General features: G+C 40.1%; 1 protein-coding gene across 4 annotated transcripts in view; it reads left to right on the top strand.

Moving 5' to 3' along the window:
* The window catches only part of ARNT2 (aryl hydrocarbon receptor nuclear translocator 2), a 137247-nt gene that overhangs the window by 35956 nt on the left and 80741 nt on the right, over window positions 1–20550 (top strand). For all 4 annotated transcript variants that reach the window (XM_038420184.2, XM_043493641.1, XM_043493643.1 and 1 more), the window contains exons 3-5: window positions 4297–4344; window positions 10297–10510; window positions 13910–14123. In XM_038420184.2, coding sequence (XP_038276112.1) covers window positions 4297–4344; window positions 10297–10510; window positions 13910–14123 — 476 coding nt within the window. The remainder of the gene's footprint in view (window positions 1–4296; window positions 4345–10296; window positions 10511–13909; window positions 14124–20550) is intronic.

The raw sequence follows: 20550 nt of genomic DNA, 5'->3' as shown, positions 1-20550 counted from the left end.
GTAGCCAGCAACATGGCTTTCTTTCCCAACTTTGGTATCTTTTTGAAAATTGTTTTTTTCTTATAATTGCTGATGCACTCTGGCAAAATAATTGTTGTACAGGCTTGAATATATGCCTGGTTAAGCTCATTGTCTGTCCAGAAGGTGTTTCTGCAAGGTAAGGATTCCGTTCCATCAACAGCTAGGAAATATGTTTTTCCTCTCTGTGGATTGTGCCAGACTTTTTGTGGGGAAGAAAAAAAGGTACAAATGTGTAAGATATTCCATTGTTGAGGGCAGTAAGAGTATGTAGACTTATTTAAATTTATTTTTTTTGCTTATGCTGATTTTTAAAGCCCTTATCAGTGTAGGCACCGGCTATATTTCAGGCCTCTTCTGTTTTTGTTTTTGTTTTTTTAGCTGGGTATCTATTTCTTTTAGGGCTCCATTGATTTTTGGCCTTAGGTCAGCAAGTGTTTTTGCCTTTGCTATGATGGGCCCTAGGGTGTGGAATTCGTTTTCTGCCCGCACCCTCATGGATAACTACCTCAAACCATCTCCCCAATTTTTAAACATTACCTAAAATCCATTTTCTCCCATCTTTCCCACTCAACCTGCCCCCATCTCCTTTTGTGTTTCTTGCTTGAAAGTGTTTTTAACTTAAAATGTTACCATATTTCATAATTCTTATATTATTTATGGCACCCAAGAAAGCTTTTGCATGGGGCACTTTATAAATGTAATTATTACTATCTGGCCTTTTCACAACAGCTGAATACTGTGTGAAAGAAGAAAACAAGATTTATTCTTCTCTCTTCAGTATGAGAGCCCAGGATAGCATATTTTTAGTCCCTTTTTAAAATGGGAATTTTAAATGAAGACAAAAGGTATTGTTTCTGAAATGATGTCATTTGTCTTCTGGGAAGTTACTTCTACTGTATTGCTGACATGCAATTTACTCTTTCTGAATAGAGGATCTTATCTGTTGGGGTAAGGTGAGTTTGTTGGAATATTTTTTTACGTGCTGTGCTGTGTTATGCTAAAGGTTAAAACTGATTCCTTATCCTTCTGGGTTCTGCCTTATTTTAAACAATATATATTAGTGGAAGGCAACCAGTTAGCATCTCTTACTTTTAAACCCACTGGGTTTTTTTTCAAGATGATCTGAGTTTTTCCATGTCATATAATTAACATATCTCTGCTTTCCACGTCTACTTTTTTCATCTTAAAAACAAAGAACAGATTTGACGTTAATTTTGTGCAGCATTTTTACAAGTGTTCTATGCAGTTAGTTTAAGTCCTTATTTTTTAAAAAAGCATTGTTTTACATTTGGAATAAAAATGCAATTAATTGTAGCCTAACAAAACGATATGTATATATTAAAGTCCAGTATGTTAAAGCCTGATATCACAGTTCTAGGCACTTAGATACGCACGGCATAAATGCCTAGATTTATTTTTTATTTGCATTCCAGTCGCCCACACAATGTGGTAGGTGCTGTCTATACATATGACTGACTGGCAGTCTTAACTCCAGAGAGTTTTCAGTTTAAGAAACTCAGCTTTATCTAGCTCGATAAATACTTGCATGACTAGTTTCACTTATTCCATTGGGATGAGTCCCATGAGTAAGGGCTGCAAGACCAGGCCCTAAATACACTGTTATCAAGTGTTGCATATTCCAATAATAATAAACTGGACCAAACATAATAAAGCTGGGACGTTATGCTCATGGGAAGATCCAGCTCTCAACACTCTCTTCTCCTCCCTCCCCCCCCCAGTGTGTTTTGGCTGGGATCTGGAAAAACCCTACCAAGGAAAGAGCCCCTTTAATACCTCTCCACACAGGGAAGGATGGAGGTGCTACAGTGAAGCATCCTTCAGCCCTGATCCATGTCTCCCCAGCTGGTTTCCCCCAGGGCAGGGGATGTGTAGCACCTGCAGTAAACTCTTGACTCTCTCCATTGCGCTTCAGTAGCCAGTGAGGTTAGGGAAGGATTTGCTTTATAGACAAGGGTCCTGCCGTTAAATCTTCATAGACTGACCCCTGTACCTGTAAAGAAGTGCCTCTTTTGACGTCAGTGGCACCAACATAGGTGAAAGGATCCAAATCTATCTCAGAGAGCTGTAAGGGACCTTTTGAAAGGTCATCACGTCCCATCCCTTGCCTTCACAGCAGGACCAAGTACCGTCCCTTATTTTTGCCAGATCCCTAAATGGCCCCCTCAAGGATTGAACTCACAACCCTGGGTTTAGCAGGCCAATGCTCAAACCACTGAGCTATCCCAATCAATTGCAGGACAAGGATCACAGGAGAATTTCAACAAGATAACGTGTACATTGTTAAAAATATCTCCCATACAGCTGGTCTGAGCAAATACAGAATTTTTGGAGAGCCCCCTACTGAAGACAGCATTGTTATGGAACAGTAGATTGGCCATGAATTAGCCGTACATATTTCTGTACAACTAGCCTCGCTGGCCACTGGAGGTCACTGTTGCTTCACAAAAATACAACTGAAAGGCCATTCATCATATAGAAAGTATCAGGGGGTAGCCCTGTTAGTCTGTATCCACAAAAACAACAAGGAGTCTGGTGGCACCTTAAAGACTAACAGATTTCTTTGAGCATAAGCTTTTGTGGGTAAAAACCGCACTTCTTCAGATGCATGAGAAGAAGTGGGGTTTTTACCCACGAAAGCTTATGCTCAAAGAAATCTGTTAGTCTTTAAGGTACCACCGGACTCCTTGTTGATCATATAGAAAGTGATTCTGAAACAGAACTTGCTAATGATCAGAAGAGCGCAACATGATTTGAAGTGGAAACATCAATGATGAAATCAGACTTCAACCAAACTAAATACAAAACCACATTTTTTTTTCTATGAGACCTTTTAGGAAAGTCGTTTTCTTGACGTCTTCCTTTAGAAATGAACAATCTCTCTTACCATCTGGAAGTATTAATGTGTCTTTTCTAGTGAGATTTTCAGTTCTTGTGATTTTCTGTTTTTGTTCCATTTGTACATAGATTACTGCCATCCAAAGAAATCTTTTTAGAGGGTATCTGGTCATTTATATAAAAATTAAGAAGTAAAACAATATACACTAATGGAGTCTGGCCCTTACATTGTGTAGTTGATCATTTATATTTTGGTTTTTAGTTTCAAAGAAGTTATTCTATGCCCAGAACTCAGTGTAGTACTCTCTATTCTTTAATATGTTTTAATTTAAAAAATCTTTTTTTTAATTCAGTGAAACATTTTTTAATATGAAGACCTAAATTGTCTTTGCAGTTTTCTTTTGGCATAGCTATAACTTATTGCATTTATTATCATAAAAAACTTGAGGGCGTATGGAATCCAGAATTTCCTTAAGTCTTATTACAGTTGGAAATTTTAGAAAACTTAGAAGTATTTGTGTTGCCTAACAAAAAGGATTAAAACAAAACAAAACTATGATTTGTTAATTGAAAGAAATGAAAATGGAATACCTACCGTGGATAAGACACTTATTTAGTGAGATTTGATTCAGGCCCTTAAATTTATGTAAATCGGGTCTGATTATTAGAGTAAATAAGGTTACATCAGTAAAATCATTGTGCAATCAGAATCAGACACTTAGTGTCTCGTTATGCCAGAGGTTCCCCATCACTAAAGCTGGTATAGCAATGCTTGCCAACCTTTATAAAGTATAGAAATATAGAGATGTAAAAATACTGTCTGTTTTAAGTAATAGTGTTATTACATGGCTTTGTAGTGGCTAAAAGTCACTAATTCATTTAAATCTAGGTCTGTAGTGATTGAAAGTCATCAGCATCTAAGGGCTGACCGACGTCCTGTGTGAAATGAGTTGGTGATCTTGGCTTCTAATGGACAAGTCCAAAAATCACCACAGTTACAATCATTTGGGACTAATTGGCAGCCAGTTTTAGAAGAGGCCAAGAAACAATTAGATGTAGAGATTGACCTGTTGCTCCCTCTCACTGTTATGTGTGAACTCTCCAGACCTGGGTAAAAGCATGTGGGCTGGACAGTGCTGGGAAATCTGTATGACTGTTGCCCCCGTCTGTATTATATGGATAACAGAGAACTTCATTATATATCGGCCTGACCCAAAGAAGGTCACTGAAATACATGGAAAGATTCCTATTGGATTTGGATCAGGCCTGAGAGCTGCTAATCCAGCATACTTCAAAGGAACTACATTCACTTAAAATTAAGAAAATAGCAGCAGTGCAGATTTTTGTTGACAGAATGTTTAATTTAATTCTTGGCTTCTTAAATAATGATTACTTATTCAAAAATTTTTGCTTTTTCAGAATGGACTTTGATGATGAAGATGGGGAAGGTCCAAGCAAATTTTCAAGGTGAGCTTTTATAAGTACCTGGCTAAATGATTGGCTTTTTCGATGCAGGAAGACAACTAGCAAACTACTAATATTGACAAAACCACAGTCATATAGGCTGAAATGTGTTTGGTGTCTCCCAATGCTAACAGGTTGGCTTGAACTGCATTGGCAACATCTTCTGTGTCAGCAAATTAGGCATACCATATCCTGGCACATAATAGCTAGTAAGTAGGTTGATATCCACTAGATCTCAGCCCACAGAGTGTCAAGCCCTGCAGGAACTCTTTGATGAGCAAATTTTTTCAGATGAATCTGCTTACTGTGGTTGTCAGCTCACGACACTCAGAATGCATTTTGCATCATCATATGAAACATTACATATATCATGGAAACAATTTCATATAAGGACATTTGTGACTTTTAGTTGCAATATTTCAACTTTGAGAGCTGAGCTCTCGTTAGTCTTGGTTGCTGAATTTGTCTTTCTGCCGCTGAAAATAAGTTTCCTATTGATTGAATGAGTTTTATATTGCTTATGATAGTTCCGATTTTTTAATTGACGATTCAAATATTCTGCCGGATCTTACTTTAAATATTGTGTGTGTATCTTGAGGAGTAACATAGTATTCCAATAAAGTTAAAACAAAAGTTAAGTGACATTGCCATCCTTCACCTTTCATTTCACTTTTGGTTACATTGTTTGCAGTTTCCCATTAGAAAAATATGGGACACACCAGGTGTACTCAGAAGCCCACCACTATTACTCACTTTGCAGTTGGAACCATGATAACAGCCATGTTTAATCACAGTTGTCATTAATAGGGTTCTAGAATGGTTTTCCTGCCTAATATTGACAGTGATATTGTGTAAGAACCAAGTTCTAAAACCATGTCAAGACTTACCTAGTAAGGTCAACAGTAGCTCTGTTTAGCTAGTGCTGTTCTCAGAAAGGATATCCCAATCCACCTTTTTGAGTGGTATTTTAAAAATGTGAGTGTTAAAGAACTTCACAGACTTTAAGTGCCTCTGGCAGCAGCTACAGAAGTAAAATATTATTATATTGAGCTGATTTATGCTGATGTCTGTTCACATGCGAAAATGTAGGGTTTTGTAGGCATAGTGGCACATATGCACTTTACATGACACCACCCATTGCCAGAGCCTTTGAAAATTTGACCCTGTGGGTCCTGTTTTTATTTTTGTTGGAGCCAAATTCTTATCTAACGTTAAATTCAGGTGCTCATGTATCTGAAGACAGAATTTCATGCTTAATTGTTTTTAGTGCTCTAGCACCTTAACTCTGTACTCTTTTGAGGGAAAGTGCAACATATTACTTTGTTTCCATCTAATAGCATACGCTATTTAGAGACAATACAGTGTGTGTATTAAACCTTTTTTACTAAGATGACCATAAAATAATGAACTGTGTTTGGATGTCTCTGTCTTTCCACAATTTATATGTCATCACTGCCCTCTACTGAGTGCCATAACTAGTGAATGCAGCCTGCTGAAGATGTCCCTACTACAGCTGTGCAACCAGGAATATTTCATGGGTTACTATTAGTAACAGACTAATGGCACTTTGTACAACTTCCTCAAGCAATATACAAAAAGGCTCTAATATTTTAAGTGAAACCACTGGGTCATATTTTGACCTTTTTTTATTATATATATTATAATATAATTATTATTTTATTATATATTATATATATATTATATATATATAATTATATATATATATAATTAATATATTAATAATTATATAATATGTATATATTAATACACAAAAAGAGAGAGTTTTTAACAACTGGTTCCTGGTCATTCAAAAAGTTTCACCAGAGTCCCCTTTTCCTTTCTGTTCCATCATTCCCATATCATGCTTCTCTTGGTGTAATTTGTAATAGTTTGCAATTGCAAGTGTTGTCTTCACCGTCTGCTTTGTATTGACTTTCTAGTTTTGCATAAGCCTTTTGAATTTACTTACCATATTTTGTTTACAGGTATGATGATGATCAGATCTCTGGTGATAAGGAAAAATTTGCAAGGTAGGCGTGTTCTGTAGAGATCCTCTGCTGAGAGAAAAGAAGGGGGATAGTCATATCCAAAAATTCTCAGTCTGTGAACCTTAGCTTAGAGAGCTGGTTATTTTGTTTCTAGGTGGGAAGAATATCAAAGTACTGTTGATTCAGGGAGGATGGCCAGGTAGGAACAAGGAAAATCACATACGTTTTGCCCCTTTTATTTTATATGATAACATTCTGACTGATCACAAATTGGTAAGGTTCACTTATCTAGAGCCTGATCCAAAGCCCATTAAAGTCAATAGGAGACTTCCCACTTACTATTGACTTTGGGGACTTTGGATCAGCCCCTTATGACCAGATTTTAATCCTCAAAAACATTCTTTAAAAACCAGTTAGGGATTCTAAATCCAGGACTCCATCTTCTAAACTTGTTCATGAATGCAAGTTTCCAGGATCAGACCCTTTTATAAAAGGGTCTGTGTTCCTTCTTGCTATCTACTAAGCTCAACTTTAGTGAGTTCCAGGTCAGTGTCAGATTTATTTCTTTGGCAGGCCCTTTACTGATCTATGGATTAATGTAATAGTTTTAAAGTTTTAAAATAATATGGAATGTTGGATTTTTGTCATTGTTTCCATGCAGCAATGGTCCTGTTGTCCATTGGTTACTCTGAATGTGATTGTTTTTAACTATGCAGTGTGGTTGTAGCAATGTCGGTCCCAGGATATTAGAGACACAAGGTGGGTGAGGTAACATCTTTTATTGGACCGACTTCTGTTGGTCAGAGAGACAAGCTTTCGAGTTTACACAGTTTACGCTCTCATATCTAATCTCTCTCTAGTATCCTGGGATCAACACGGCTACACCATCTCACTCACAGACAGCTGAGAATCTGAAACAGGTCCTTCATTAGGAAGAATGTGATAAACAAAGTATACGGTAACCTTAACAAAAGAGAGGTTGTAATTTATTGAACCATTAAGGGCTGACATTGCAGTACACTTGTTTGAATTGTATACTCATTAATGCTTTACTCCTAAAGTAAGACTGCGTATCTGTTATGGAACTCACGGATTCTGTAACTTTCGTGACTTCTGCAGTGGCCTGTGGCTCAGGCCAGCAGCAGCAGTTTGGGTGTGTGGAAGGCGGTTGGGACAGGAGGTGGAGATATGGGGCAGCGCTTACTGGGGCGGGGGGAGGAGGGGGTCTCCAGCTCCCACCAGCATGTCCCTGCAGCACTTAGGCAGAGGGACCAGAGGGCTCCGCGCACTGCCAGGCCCGCAGGTGCTGCCCCTGAAGCTCCCATTGGCTGTGGTTCCTGGCCAACAGGAGCTGTGGAGCTGGCACTTGTGGTGAGAGCCCCTAGCCACCCCTTCCTCTAGGAGCTGCAGAGACATGTGGAGCCAGGTAGGGAGCCTGCGAGCCCCGCCAACCCTTCCTCCAGCACCAACGGGGTCCTGCTGCAGTCCACTCCCCCTCCGCCTCCCAAACCAGCAGGCGTCCCGGGCCGTGCGCTGCTGCCCGCCTCCCCCACAGCATCAGTGGGGGTCCTGGGCCAAGCCCCAGAGTACCTGCAGCTCCCTGGCCCAAGTTTTATTTAGGGGTATATAGTACAAGTCATGGACAGGTCCCGGGCCGTGAATTTTTGTTTACTGCCCAAAGAAAAGGAGTACTGTGACCTGTCCATGACTTTTCCTAAAAATACCTGTGACTGAAATGTAGTGTTACTTATAAGTTCCTTATTGATATCAGTGGGAATTGTGAATGTGGAGACAGAACTCTAAAATGTGTTGATTCTGTTACAGTGACTCCAACATGTAATACCTACATATGATACCCTGCACATATGATGCATCTTCTAAATCAACACAAGCCAATGCACTCGAACTCTTCTAGGTGTTCTATAATCTTGCTTATTTGCTAGAGTATTTCAAAGAGATACATATTGCAACTGGGATACCGACCCTAAATTTTAAAAAAAGCTTAGTTGTGAAAAGTGGGCGAAAAGTATTCTGATCTTTGCTTAGTCCACTTCTACAAGTCTCACTCCCTAATTATTCAGCCCTGAGTTATGCTAAATTCAGAATAAATAAATCTCTTCCAATACTGCATGTTGTACCTATCAACGTTACTGGATTCTCTGTGTGGTAATCTGCAATTTCACATCTTGTTGGATCAATCAGTTATCCTACAAGAAAACTCCATACACAGCTCATTGAAATCAGTGGAAGAAGCTGCTTTGACATCAGAAGTGGCAAGCACCTGTCCTGGGCATGCTTGTAGGTAGCTACCGCTTTACAGGTACAGTATGCTGGTGCCATGTCAGAAAATAAAGAAATGCACCTCTATGATGCAGTGTAGTTTTCTGGGTTCAGTAGGTCAGTTCCTCAGCTGATGTAAATTGGTTCAACTCCATTGACTTTGATAGAGCTATTTGATTTGCACTAGCTGAGGATCTGGCCCACAGATCCTAATTTATATACAGTATTGACAGCTGGTAATTGAAAAACCCTGAACTGCAACTGGCCAACTCAGTAATATATTTATTGTTATGTGCTGAGAACTTCGGAAATCAAATTTAAATGAGTCAGTGATCCCCCTTGTTGTAGGGTATTGGGAAGTGTGAAGTGGAGGGAAAAAATTAATTTACTGCGTACTGTTTTTCATAATTTGATAGGTGGACTGAGTGCAGTGTTTTGCCATGAAAATTAATGTCTGTAGGCTAAGGCTGGGGTTTTCAAAGAATGGAAATTATACATCTAACTCTGTTAGACCTCTTTGAAAATCACACCCTAAATCCTGAAGTCTTTACACAAATTTTAACTCGATTATTTATCAGATAAAATTCCAAAGAACTTTAATGACAGTTTTGACTGAGTAAAAACTTTAAGATGTGGCCTTTTATAATTATAAATGTTGTCACTCATTGAAGACATAAAGTAAAACCAAAGCTTCTGATAATGTTTTCTTTTGAATATTTTTTGAGCACAGTATTGGTATTCAGGAACTCAGGAGTTCTAATCCCAGCTCTAGCTTTCTTTGGCTACCTCAGACTTCCTTTGTAGCTATAGTCAAGTTATTTAACCTCTGTGAAACAGGGTTATTATGAAGATGCTCTAGTACCTGTGTAAGTCTCATTGAAGATAAAAAGCACTATATTAGGGTTGAATATTGTCATAGTTATTTTCTCTTATATAATTACCTGTTCAGTGTCTGGCAAATCAGGACCTACTTTACCTTTAATATTTGGTTTAGATATTGATTTTACTTGTTATATAAAATATAGTACCAATCTTGCAATCTGATCCTTGCATCCATACATAATCTTATTGAGATTTTAGGGGCGGGCAGCAGCATAGAGGTTGAGGTCTGCTACTAGGATTACAAGATTGCGGTCTATATCGCCATTACAAAATGTTAGTCAGAGCTGTTGCTTACTGTGAACCTGAAATCCATTGAGAGGCTCCCATTGATTTAATCAGGAGCTGGATCAGGTTCTATGTTAATACAAGGAACTCCTCACTAAGGGCCTTATGCTAGGAGGTACAGAGCATCTCTTGAAAGGTGGGATTTCCCCCGGAGTTGACAGCCCTGAGCACCTCACGTTCCTTTTTCTATCTGCTGCTCTAAACCAACTGAGGTAGAATTTCTAGGGGATTAGAGCCAGGAACTGGCAGTTTAGAAATCTGGATTCTTTTCTCTGCTCTGCCACTGACTTACTATGTGACCTTGGGCAAGTCATATTTAACCATCATGTGCCTCAGTTTCCCCACCTGTAAAATGGGGAATAATAATGCTTACCTCTGTAAAGCGCTTTGATCACCTTGGATGAAAGATGCTACACAAGTGCAAAGTATTATTATTATTATTTATAATACCAAATGAAAATTCCTATACTGATCTTGTCTTTGCTTTTTCTGTTGGCTTGATCTTTCTTTAAATGTTTAGAGAGAATCATAGTGAAATTGAAAGACGCAGGAGAAATAAGATGACACAGTATATCACTGAGCTGTCGGACATGGTGCCCACCTGCAGTGCATTGGCCCGTAAACCTGACAAGCTGACAATTCTGCGTATGGCTGTTTCGCACATGAAGTCTATGAGGGGCACTGGAAATAAATCTACTGACGGGGCATATAAGCCTTCTTTCCTAACGGAACAGGTAGTTGCTTCATAAATGTTATTTCTTTCGGACTAAATAATCCTATTATTTTGAGAGGTGGGATAGAGAGGTCAGTAGGTTCTTCACATTATGTTTTCCTTGCTTCATTGATTAGAGGCACACAATCCCAGGTGTGAGCACAGACAGATTTAGAGAAAATTCAGATTTGGATCTGAACTATATGGCTAGCCCCCATCTGTAAAAACTCAGAACTGGAGAGCTTGGATCTGAACTTATGAAACTCCTCTTTAGTTTTCTTTCGGCTATAAGGAAGAAGATGTAACTGGTATTTCAAGGGAGCCCAGGTTCAGTCTTATCCACTGGAAACTCCTCATGCCTGCTGGTACTTTTGAACCCAGAGGGCTGTAACTGACGCACTTTTGCTCTTAACAGTAAAGTTCTTACATATGTAAAGAATGGCTTGAAGCAATATATATTTCTGTTAGACAAATACCAGCAGCTGCTGAGCTTGCAATGCTTATATCTCTATGTACTTTTTATGATGGGTTTGGCTCCTTTGAGGTGTCACCTGATGTGCTGGGGTGCCACTGAGTCAGCCTGGGTCCCCTTTACCTGGTCTTGCTGGGTTAGGTTCACAAGCCTCTTCCAGGCAAGTACACGGCAGGGCCACACCCAGCTGGACAGAGAGACAGAGATCCGCTCTGGAAAGATTCAGCCTTAAGGGCTTGCCCCAACGCTCTGGTGCCCATTCCCTTTAAGGGGGACAAACCCAAAAGTTTTATGAAATTCTCTCCCTCCCTCAATGTGGAGGGAGATATTCTCCCCCCACTCAATTAAAAATAACATAAACTGGGTTATATTATAAACAAGCAATATCTTTATTAACTAAAAAAGGTGAATTTTAAGTGAATATAAGAGGTAACAGAACAAAGCAGATTACTGACCAAGTAGAGCAAAATGCGCAAGCTAAGCTCAATATATTTAAACAGGTTACAAAATGTAAATTCTCACCTTAAATGTTCTTTTAGGCAGGTTACAAAGTTTGTGGTTCAGAGTTCCAGTTATATTTCTTTTCAGACTGGACCCCTGTCTCAGTCTGGACTCCCCCTTGGCCTTCCCTTCGGTTGGCTTTAGCAGTCTTTCTTCTTGGGCAGACAGGCCGTGGAGAGGAGGAGTCCCGTTTGCTTTCCTCCCCACCCTTAAATAGGATTTTCATAAGGTGGGAATCCTTTGTTTCCCAAACTTGACCCCCCCCCCCAGTGGAAAGTTACGAGGACTCTCAGGTAATGTTTAGTATCAGATGACAGACCACCTGACTCTCTAGTATCACAGCATCCATGAGTCATTGGCAATATGGAGCCCCGCAGGAAAACCAAGCCTTTTCACAGTCCATTGTCCTCGCTGATGGGCCATCCGCCCTGTCTGGCTTTTCCATTGTTGTACCTGAAGTGTTAGCAGTGGGCATCCCCCAAAGTAGCATAGTTGAAATACAGATACATAGTCAATATTCCTAACTTCAGATACAGAAATGCTACAGGCATATACATTGGATAATCACATTCTGTAAATTATAACCTTTCCAATGATACCTTACAAGACCCATCTTGCATAAGGTACATCTCAGTTGTGTCTTCTTCTTATCATAAGCATATTTTCATAAAGAATATGGAGTGTAATGTCATACTTTTATCTTAGGTCTCTCTAAATTTGCTTCTGGGAGACAGCAAATGTTGTCACTTGACTCGTCATCTTACTTCTGTGTAAGCTTGAAAGCTTGTCTCTCTCTCTCACCAACAGAAGTTGGTCCAATAAAATATATCACCTCACCCACCTTGTTACTCTTCTTTAGGGCAGACTAGTCACTTTTCATTGTATCATTTTTTATTTTTTGTTTTGAGACTTACAGAATGGCTCACACATTTTTTTCTATTTCCAACTGTGTTAATATTGGATTTAAAATGGGGTCATAAATCCTCCAGAAATTGCAGCTAATATAGAGGGAGGTGGGCTATTTTAACAAAATCATTCTGTTTTTAGTTGGTGTTTCAGAAATGGATACACTGACACTGGGTGAAAAATAAGATACATGTCAGCAGAAGCATGTAGTTTATTAGCAGTATTTCTGATAGCAGTTACAGCTCTTTAAGGCAATGGTATCAGTTTACCAGACTAGGATCTCTTCCTTATCACCCAGGACCATCCACCTTCTGTTCAATTTTGTGCACTCCAACCCACAATGGAGCTGGAATGTCCCTAAACTGTATCTTGCTATCTAAGCTCCATTGTAGGTCAATGTGTGATATTAAATGTGAGATGTACAGTGGGTGGGCAGCAGGGTCTAGCACAGACATGCATTGTTTAGGCACCCTGTCTCCATGGTAAGTAATAGTCTCAAAAGTTTGAAGCAGCAGCACTTGGAGACCCTTATTTAAGAGACGAAAATATTTAATCAAAACAAAAAGTGGACAGTGAAAGAGACTGGCTTGAGAAACCTCGTTTGTTGCTATACATGTTTCAGTTGCAACAGATTTGGGTGGGTGTTAAGGGAGTCTGAGTAAACAGAAATAAAAGATAGGGCCATGTTTTTCACTCCTCATCAACCATTTTTGCACAACTGATTGCTTCCACCAAAATTGCTATACATTTTTTTTTGATATGTGCAAAGAACAAATTGTACACACTGGTCAAGCTGTTGGGTGACTAACTGCCCAGGTTGTGCATGCAACAGTGAGCATTATGCACACAAAAAAGGTAGGTGCTCTTTAACAGGAACACTGAATTCTGTGCATAAAAAGAGGCTGTTTGGAAACTGGCCCTTAGCATTCAAATGATTCAGGGAATGGAAAAGGTCAGTAGTGACCCTCCTTTCCTATGTGGAAAAGTTCTACAGAATTTAATACAGATTAATAATCTTTCAGTAATTTTTTTATTATGTCTTTGCTATAGATTTCTATTGAAAAATTTAAAAAAAAACTATTAAAAGAATATCATTCCTTATGAGATTTTACAGATTTGAATAATAGCTAAAAGATCATATTACACTTCAAAAGAATCCTGTTTATTTTATCTCTGTTAAATTCTATAGAACATTTCAATAAGGATGGAATTGCAGTATTATCTTTAGCATGTCATTTCCCCTGTCTGTGCCTTTCTTTATGATACCCACTTCAGAGGGGAGTTACGAGGCTTAGTTAATTTTTCTAAACTGCATTGAGCTCATCAGATAAAAGATATTGTTGTTGTAATTACTAAGATTAACAATTTTTGTTTCATTGCAAAATTGGATGCATTGTTATATCAGTACCACATTGAAAATGTGGTTCACTTATTATTTGACCAGCCATTCAAATCACAAAAAAGTGTTGAGTTGAGGGTGACAGATGTATTCTTTAATTCTCTCTTCTTGGTGGCCTTCTAATTAAATCCTGTCTTTGCAAGGAACTGAAACATCTTATCCTTGAGGCTGCAGATGGGTTCCTGTTTGTAGTTGCAGCTGAGACCGGGAGAGTCATCTACGTATCGGATTCCGTTACTCCAGTGCTGAACCAGCCACAGTCAGAGTGGTTTGGCAGCACGCTCTATGAGCAGGTTCATCCAGACGATGTGGAAAAGCTGAGAGAGCAACTGTGTACATCTGAAAACTCTATGACAGGTCAGATATATCTGATGTGTGCTTCCTTGTATTATGGTTCCCTTCTGAGCTCAGCTGAAGTTCAAAATCCCGATTAAAGCCTAGGTCAGTTTAGCCTTTTTTATCTATGAATAATGGCAATTCAATTCAATGAGATTAGGCTGCCATTATTTTGCTGGCTGTGCAATGATGGTGGTGAGCTTATTCATTTATGTGCGGTGTTAGAATCTGCTCCCCACTTATTTGACTTCAGGTTTGGCTTGTAGACACCGCGCCCTCCCCTCTTTAATTCAGCTGTACCTTCACATTTCTGGCTTACCCAGGTGTGGATTCTGCATTGTTTTCCTTCCTTACTCTCTGATCTTTTTAGCTTCTTCACAAATATGTGTTTTCTTTATGCCTGTGTCTATTTTGAAACCTGAAATAATTTTCCACACTTCTCTGTTTTCTAAAAGTTTCATGTGGTTTGTTAAGAACCATATGCAAAAGATTTAATGCTTGGCAGCTCAGAGTCACATGTGGCTTTTTAACAAGACATTTGCTGCTCTTAGCTAGTGTGTGATTTATAACATACTTTGTGGTTTTCTAGTTTTCAATTAAAACATGCATATCTTTATCTTGTAATTGTGGCATGTAAAGCCATCAAGGCTGAGTACCACCAACTGGAGATGTGACCTTCGTTAACAGGGCATAGGCTGTATTAGAACTAGCAAGATGGAGCTAAATCCCATTTTCACTGAAACTTGTAAAGTAGAAAACCAGAATTACTTCAAGAATGTGTAGGCTTGTTCCTTTTGTCTAGCCATGCAGTATGTGTATATCTGAGGAATACTCAGGCTAAAGAAAAATACTAGAGCTGTGCAAAAACTCCAAACAAAGCAAAACTCACATGGTTTTCACTTCTTAGGAACTCAAACTTCTGACCTTGTTTGCTGGAAGTTTTTCTGTGTTTCATAACTGAAAGGCCTGTGACCCTGTTTCAAGTGAACCTGGGCACAATTTACAGCTTCCATCTCAAAAGAGTGCCAAATTCATGGTTCCATGGGGTTTTGGAGTCATGTGGTTTTGGCAAAGATTTCTTTATTCAAATCAGAAACTCAAAGCAAAACTCAACTGTGAAAATCCATATGGATCAAAACCAAGAGAATGTTGATAGGAACCTGGGCAAACTGCTGAGATCCACATAGCTCTAAAACTTTGTGCTTTGTTTAATAAAAATATAGCATACACGCTCCCATTGCATATAGCACTTTAATACAGAGCATTCCCTTTTAAGAAGCAATTATCCCAGAGACTCACTTAGTGCTTAGGGGTGGATCTTCAGAAGCGCTTAGCTCTGTTCAGACAGGAGCAAGGTTAGATCAATGCTGAGCACTTTTGAAAATCCAACTCTAAATATATTCATGCAGTTTTAAACTTATGCAGCTTTTTAGCTGAACCTTCCTTTGCATGGAGAAAAAAACATGCAAAAACTGAACACATTTGGGGTCAAATTCTCTCCCTGAAAAAGTCCTTTTGAGCTACTAGATCAGCATAAAGGGATTTAAATCTGCCCTCAATGGACAGCTGAGGATTCCCCAAGTCCAAGGAAATTTTCAGCTGGTATAAAATCTGAATAGTTGTCCCTACATCAGCCCCTCCTGCCTCACCCCGTGGTGTAGGGGCCATGCTAGGCATGGAAAGGTGCTGAAGGCACCGGGTCTAGTGCCATTACAAGCTGGTGCAGACAAGAGGAGTGCATGGGAACAAGTTTGTCTAGACGTTGTGAACCCTGTTTCTGTGTAGAGTTATCACAATTGCATATATAGAGCCAGTACTTCACCCTTCATATGGCCAATTAAATATCTCTTCAGCCATAAATGCATTCAGTAACCTGATTTTTATGTGCAGTACTGGGAATTGCATATACACATTAGACATATACTATCACACACAGACCATTTATGTGCATCTCAGAAAGAACCAATCTTTTAGGGTGTCTCTGGGATCTTAACTAGAGTTTGTATAAGAGTAGTCTAATTGTTTTCCTGTATTCCCATCTGTCTGTATCCATCTGCTGTCTCTTGTCGTATACTTAGATTATAAACTCTTTGGGGCAGGGACTATTAGCGCAGCGTGGTCCTGGTTCATGATTGGGGTTCCTTGGAGCTCTGATAATACAAAGAATTAATGCTACTGTTAATAGTCTAAAGTAAGTGACAATCCTTGTCAAATATTCTTATGCTGCAGTTTGAGTCTTTCTTTTTAAAAGAAGACACCTCTAGTGAAATTTACATAGTGTTGTCTTAGTACAGACAAAAACAAACAAACTCTTGAAATTCAGTTTTAAAGTTAAGTAGTTTGATTCTGCAGTCTACCATAAAGTAAAATTAGGTATACTCCTTTCAGACTGTCAGATCAGTTTCAATCCATTTGTAAGATGGTATGCTATGGTACTCCAACAGCCATTTTATTGCCCCTTGATCTCTCTCATCTGACGAAGTGAGCTGTAGCTCACGAAAGCTTATGCTCAGATAAGTTTGTTAGTCTCTAAGGTGCCACAAGTACGCCTTTTCTTTTTGCGAATACAGACTAATACGGCTGCTACTCTGAAACCTCTCTGAGTAGTGTGACCATATATATTCCAAAGTGCACCACACCTAATCTACGCAGTAAGACACCACCCTTTCTCCAGCATGAGCCATGCTGAATTCAGCAGCAGGTTGTAACTTCTACATCAGTGTAATGAAATAATGTAGGTAAATGAATTAACTAAATTTTTTTTTAAAAGAACCACGCAGAGAAGAGTTTGCCTCAAGCTAGTATTTATCGAACCATTTGGGCAGTCCCCAAGCCTCACTCTGTTTTCCAAGATTACTGTTTTATACAGAACAATGCAAGGCTTGAAAGAGAAGCAAACTGCAAGCCAGCCAGCTGCTTGTTTGATTTTTCCTGCTAAAAGTGCAGTTCACCACAGGCAGCAGGAAAATCCCACATCCTTCCATGGTCACCAGCTGTTGAGCAGAGGGGCCACACAGGGAAACAAGGGGATTTTCAGGTGAAAGTTTAGTTTAGAAAAGTTATGATTTTTAATATTTCCCCCCTTCTAAGTGTACATTTCCTCATCTCTGTAAAATACCCTTTTCACCTGTTGAGGTTTGGGAACAGACACAATAGAATTCCACAGAAGCAACTTTTATTGTCCTGTATCAGATCACATGGAGTAGCCTCTGGTATGTGCATGGCACCAGGATATGAATGCTCAGTATTATTATTACATTGCTCTGACTTTCCCAGTTAGCCCATACTGTTAGTGATCCCTGGACATAGAGAGGCTGTTGCACGTTGTGAGCATTTCTGGGTCTACCATTGGCAAGTCCGATATACAGACAGTGAGAGAGTAAGCTCTTCCTTGCATTTCTGCACCCAAAGATGAAATAAATGAGGGTGAGACTGGGATCTGGATGCACAGTCCCATGGACCTAAACTATTGATGCTGTCTGCCCAAAGGTAGAGAAAGGCAGCTTCCATCGTGATCCCATGCGAAGAGGAGAAATGTGCAGTGATTTCACTGAAGGACAGTGAATGTGATACAAAGAAGTTGTCCTACAGTTCACAACACAAGACGAGACTCCTCAGAAGGCCAGTGACAGTCTGAGGAGAAAACCAAGGCCCAAACCAAACTATGCTGGTCTTCACATCTGGGACATCAGCCTGGTCCCTGGCCAGAAAGTGCCTTCCAGCAGAAGGGGACTCTGAAACCAGGATCCAATCTGCCCAGCTGCATCTTCTCTCCATTACTGTGAGGGCAAGCGCAGCCTCATCCTTGCGTACCTGTGCATCATGGAGTCTGTACTGTTAGCACTAAATGTGATTAGCAAATATCTTATGAGGAGTCACTGGGGAAAACAGAGAGGACATGAGATTTCTGTAGTATTGAGCTTTTAACCTGGTCTAAGTTAGATCCTGCAGCAGTTTAAGGGCATGAAGTTGCAGAGAAAAGTGGGGACTTTCCACCTATGTTTTAGATGACTAGTTACTTCTTCTCAGTGGTTGAGATGGCAGGTATGGAAGAGATAAGTGTGACTAGAAACACAAACTTACTCAGCCCTTGATTCACTTTGTCAGGTCAGTGGTGGTATTTTACTGTCTTCCAAACCATGGGAGGGCAGTGGGCTTGTTGCTGATCATGTAGGCACATAACTATATGCAAAGGCTCATTAATGTAATGGTATTAGAGCTGCTATAGGTATTGTAGCAATGGGCATCATAGAATTGTCTAATTAAATAAGCAAAAACAAATCTGAAGGGTAAAGAGGGTCATCTTCCCCTTTTGCACTTCATTTTCCTAGCGTTAGTTGAGTGCTGTATGTATTTTTGGCTAAAGGGAAAATGGTTGATTTCTTTGTTGTTTCAGACCCATGGAGATTTTGGGGAGGTCTGGGGATGGAACAGTAGTCTGCGTGTTTATTATAGGGTTATTGATAACACTTTGTAGCACCAAGAAAGTATGGATCAAAATGAGCTAGGAAAGGCGAGGACTGAAATGTGATAGTGACAAACAGTGCTCCTAAAGAAGGTGTTTACATGTGCTAGATGAGTGAGTACATTCTGAGAAGGGAAGAAATTCAGGAGAATAATCAAAGAATTTTTCTTTTTTGTTCTTGGTATCCAAACAGGAAAAAATGACTCTTAACTTAAAACCTAGTTGGTCAGAACTGTGCTCTTGGAGAGTTGTAGTTGATGATACTGTACGGACGCAGGGGACTGTACTATCTGATTCTGATGTGGGATCAGGGACTGCGTTTGTAGTATGTTCATATAGCACATAGCGTGATGGGGCCCAGATCCACACTGTGATTGTTTGCTTTTGTAATAATGCAGAGGGAATCCTCAATTAGCCAGTTAAATTGTCTATAAGGGGGATGAGATTCTTATCCTCTGAGACTCTAGCACAGGGGTGGACAAACTTTTTGGCCTGAGGGCTGCATCTGGGTTTGGAAATTGTATGACGGCCCATGAATGCCCGGTGGGGGAGGGGGACTCTATGGAGTGTAGCATGGGGGGGCTCTATAAGGGATGTTACCGAGGTGGCGGGAGGGCAGGTTCATGGGGTGTGGTGCGTGGAGGGGCTCTACATGGGTGGTATCAGGGATTCCTAAGGGTCCTGCTGGCAGTGACACCAAGATGGCACCCTAGCTGGGACGGGTGCAGCCGCTGGGCGGTTTCAAGATTTTCGAGGTGGGGGGGCTGTAGGAGACCAGGAGGGGATTGGGTGCACTGCTTCTTGGGGGGGGGTTGCCATGTAGGGGTGGGGTTCCGATCCGGGAAAGAGCGCGGTGAAGGCGCACCTGCACAGTGTGGCTCTGTGTACCAGAAGATGGTGCTCATCAAGGGATTTGTCAGTCGGGGGCTGGGGGGTGCCGGGCGAGCAGAGTGGGGCAAGCCCCCGACCCCACTTTCTGGTGGGAGCTTGAGGGCCAAATAAAAACGTCTGACTGGCCGGAAGCGGCCCGCAGGCTGTAGTTTGCCCACCCCTGCTCCAGAAGCCACGTTGAAGTCCTTAAAAGCTAGAGGGATTACTGTCTAAAAATATCTGTATGGAGACAAAAGATTACTGCCTCTTTGGAGGCAATTTAATAGAGAGGAATTTCTCTAACCATATACCACTTGTGGGTCATTTGGTCTGAAAGGGATGCAAAGTGATACGTTAAGTGCATTGGCTTTGCAGAATGAGCACTGGTGTTTGTGCCTCACAATTCTTCCAATATGAGATTCACGGGCTAGCTAGAGGAAGTATGGGCAAGTAGACTGAGGAGCCTGGCCATCTATTCCTATTCCTAAATTTGGCTCCAAACTTGTGAGAGAGGAAGGGGAGAGAAAAATCAGAAAAATACTAATAATGGCATTTTGTTTTTGAAAAATAAAATTTGTGTGTTTAAAGTTTGGGGGTTTTTTAGCTTTAGGAGATCAGATCCTGAGCTGTGCATTATGTTTCATAAAAGAGGCAGTTCCCCTTTATAAAATATTCAAGGCTTTTAAATATACTGGGTGCCAATGTTCTTCCAAGACTTTAATATAAACTCCACTTGGTTTTAACTTAAAAGGAGGTTTTGAATGATGCTTTTCAATCCAAGTAACTCCCTCATCAGCACTCAGTTTGGTATATAGAAAAGTTTAGATGCAAAGTAGCTATTGTTCATGTTCAGTAACATCTTTTCCAAGAAAAACTAAAGAAAGACTTCTGCTCTCCGTCAACACTTGCAGCTCCCTTTGTTGCAGCATCAAATTAGCATAAACTTCCAGGTGATATCAAAGTGAATCAAGGGCAGTCTGTGATCCTACTTAATTGTTTTAGGGCTATATTTACAGCCTGTCTAAAAGACCGTCTCTCCCATATTTGTGTTCAAAACTACACCTATAAAATTGAGCATACTCCCATCGTGAGCACCTGAACTGGCTGCATACA

This window comes from Dermochelys coriacea, chromosome 10 (assembly GCF_009764565.3).
Source record: "Dermochelys coriacea isolate rDerCor1 chromosome 10, rDerCor1.pri.v4, whole genome shotgun sequence".
NCBI lineage: Eukaryota > Metazoa > Chordata > Testudines > Dermochelyidae > Dermochelys > Dermochelys coriacea.
This window is presented reverse-complemented; position numbering and strand designations above follow the sequence as displayed.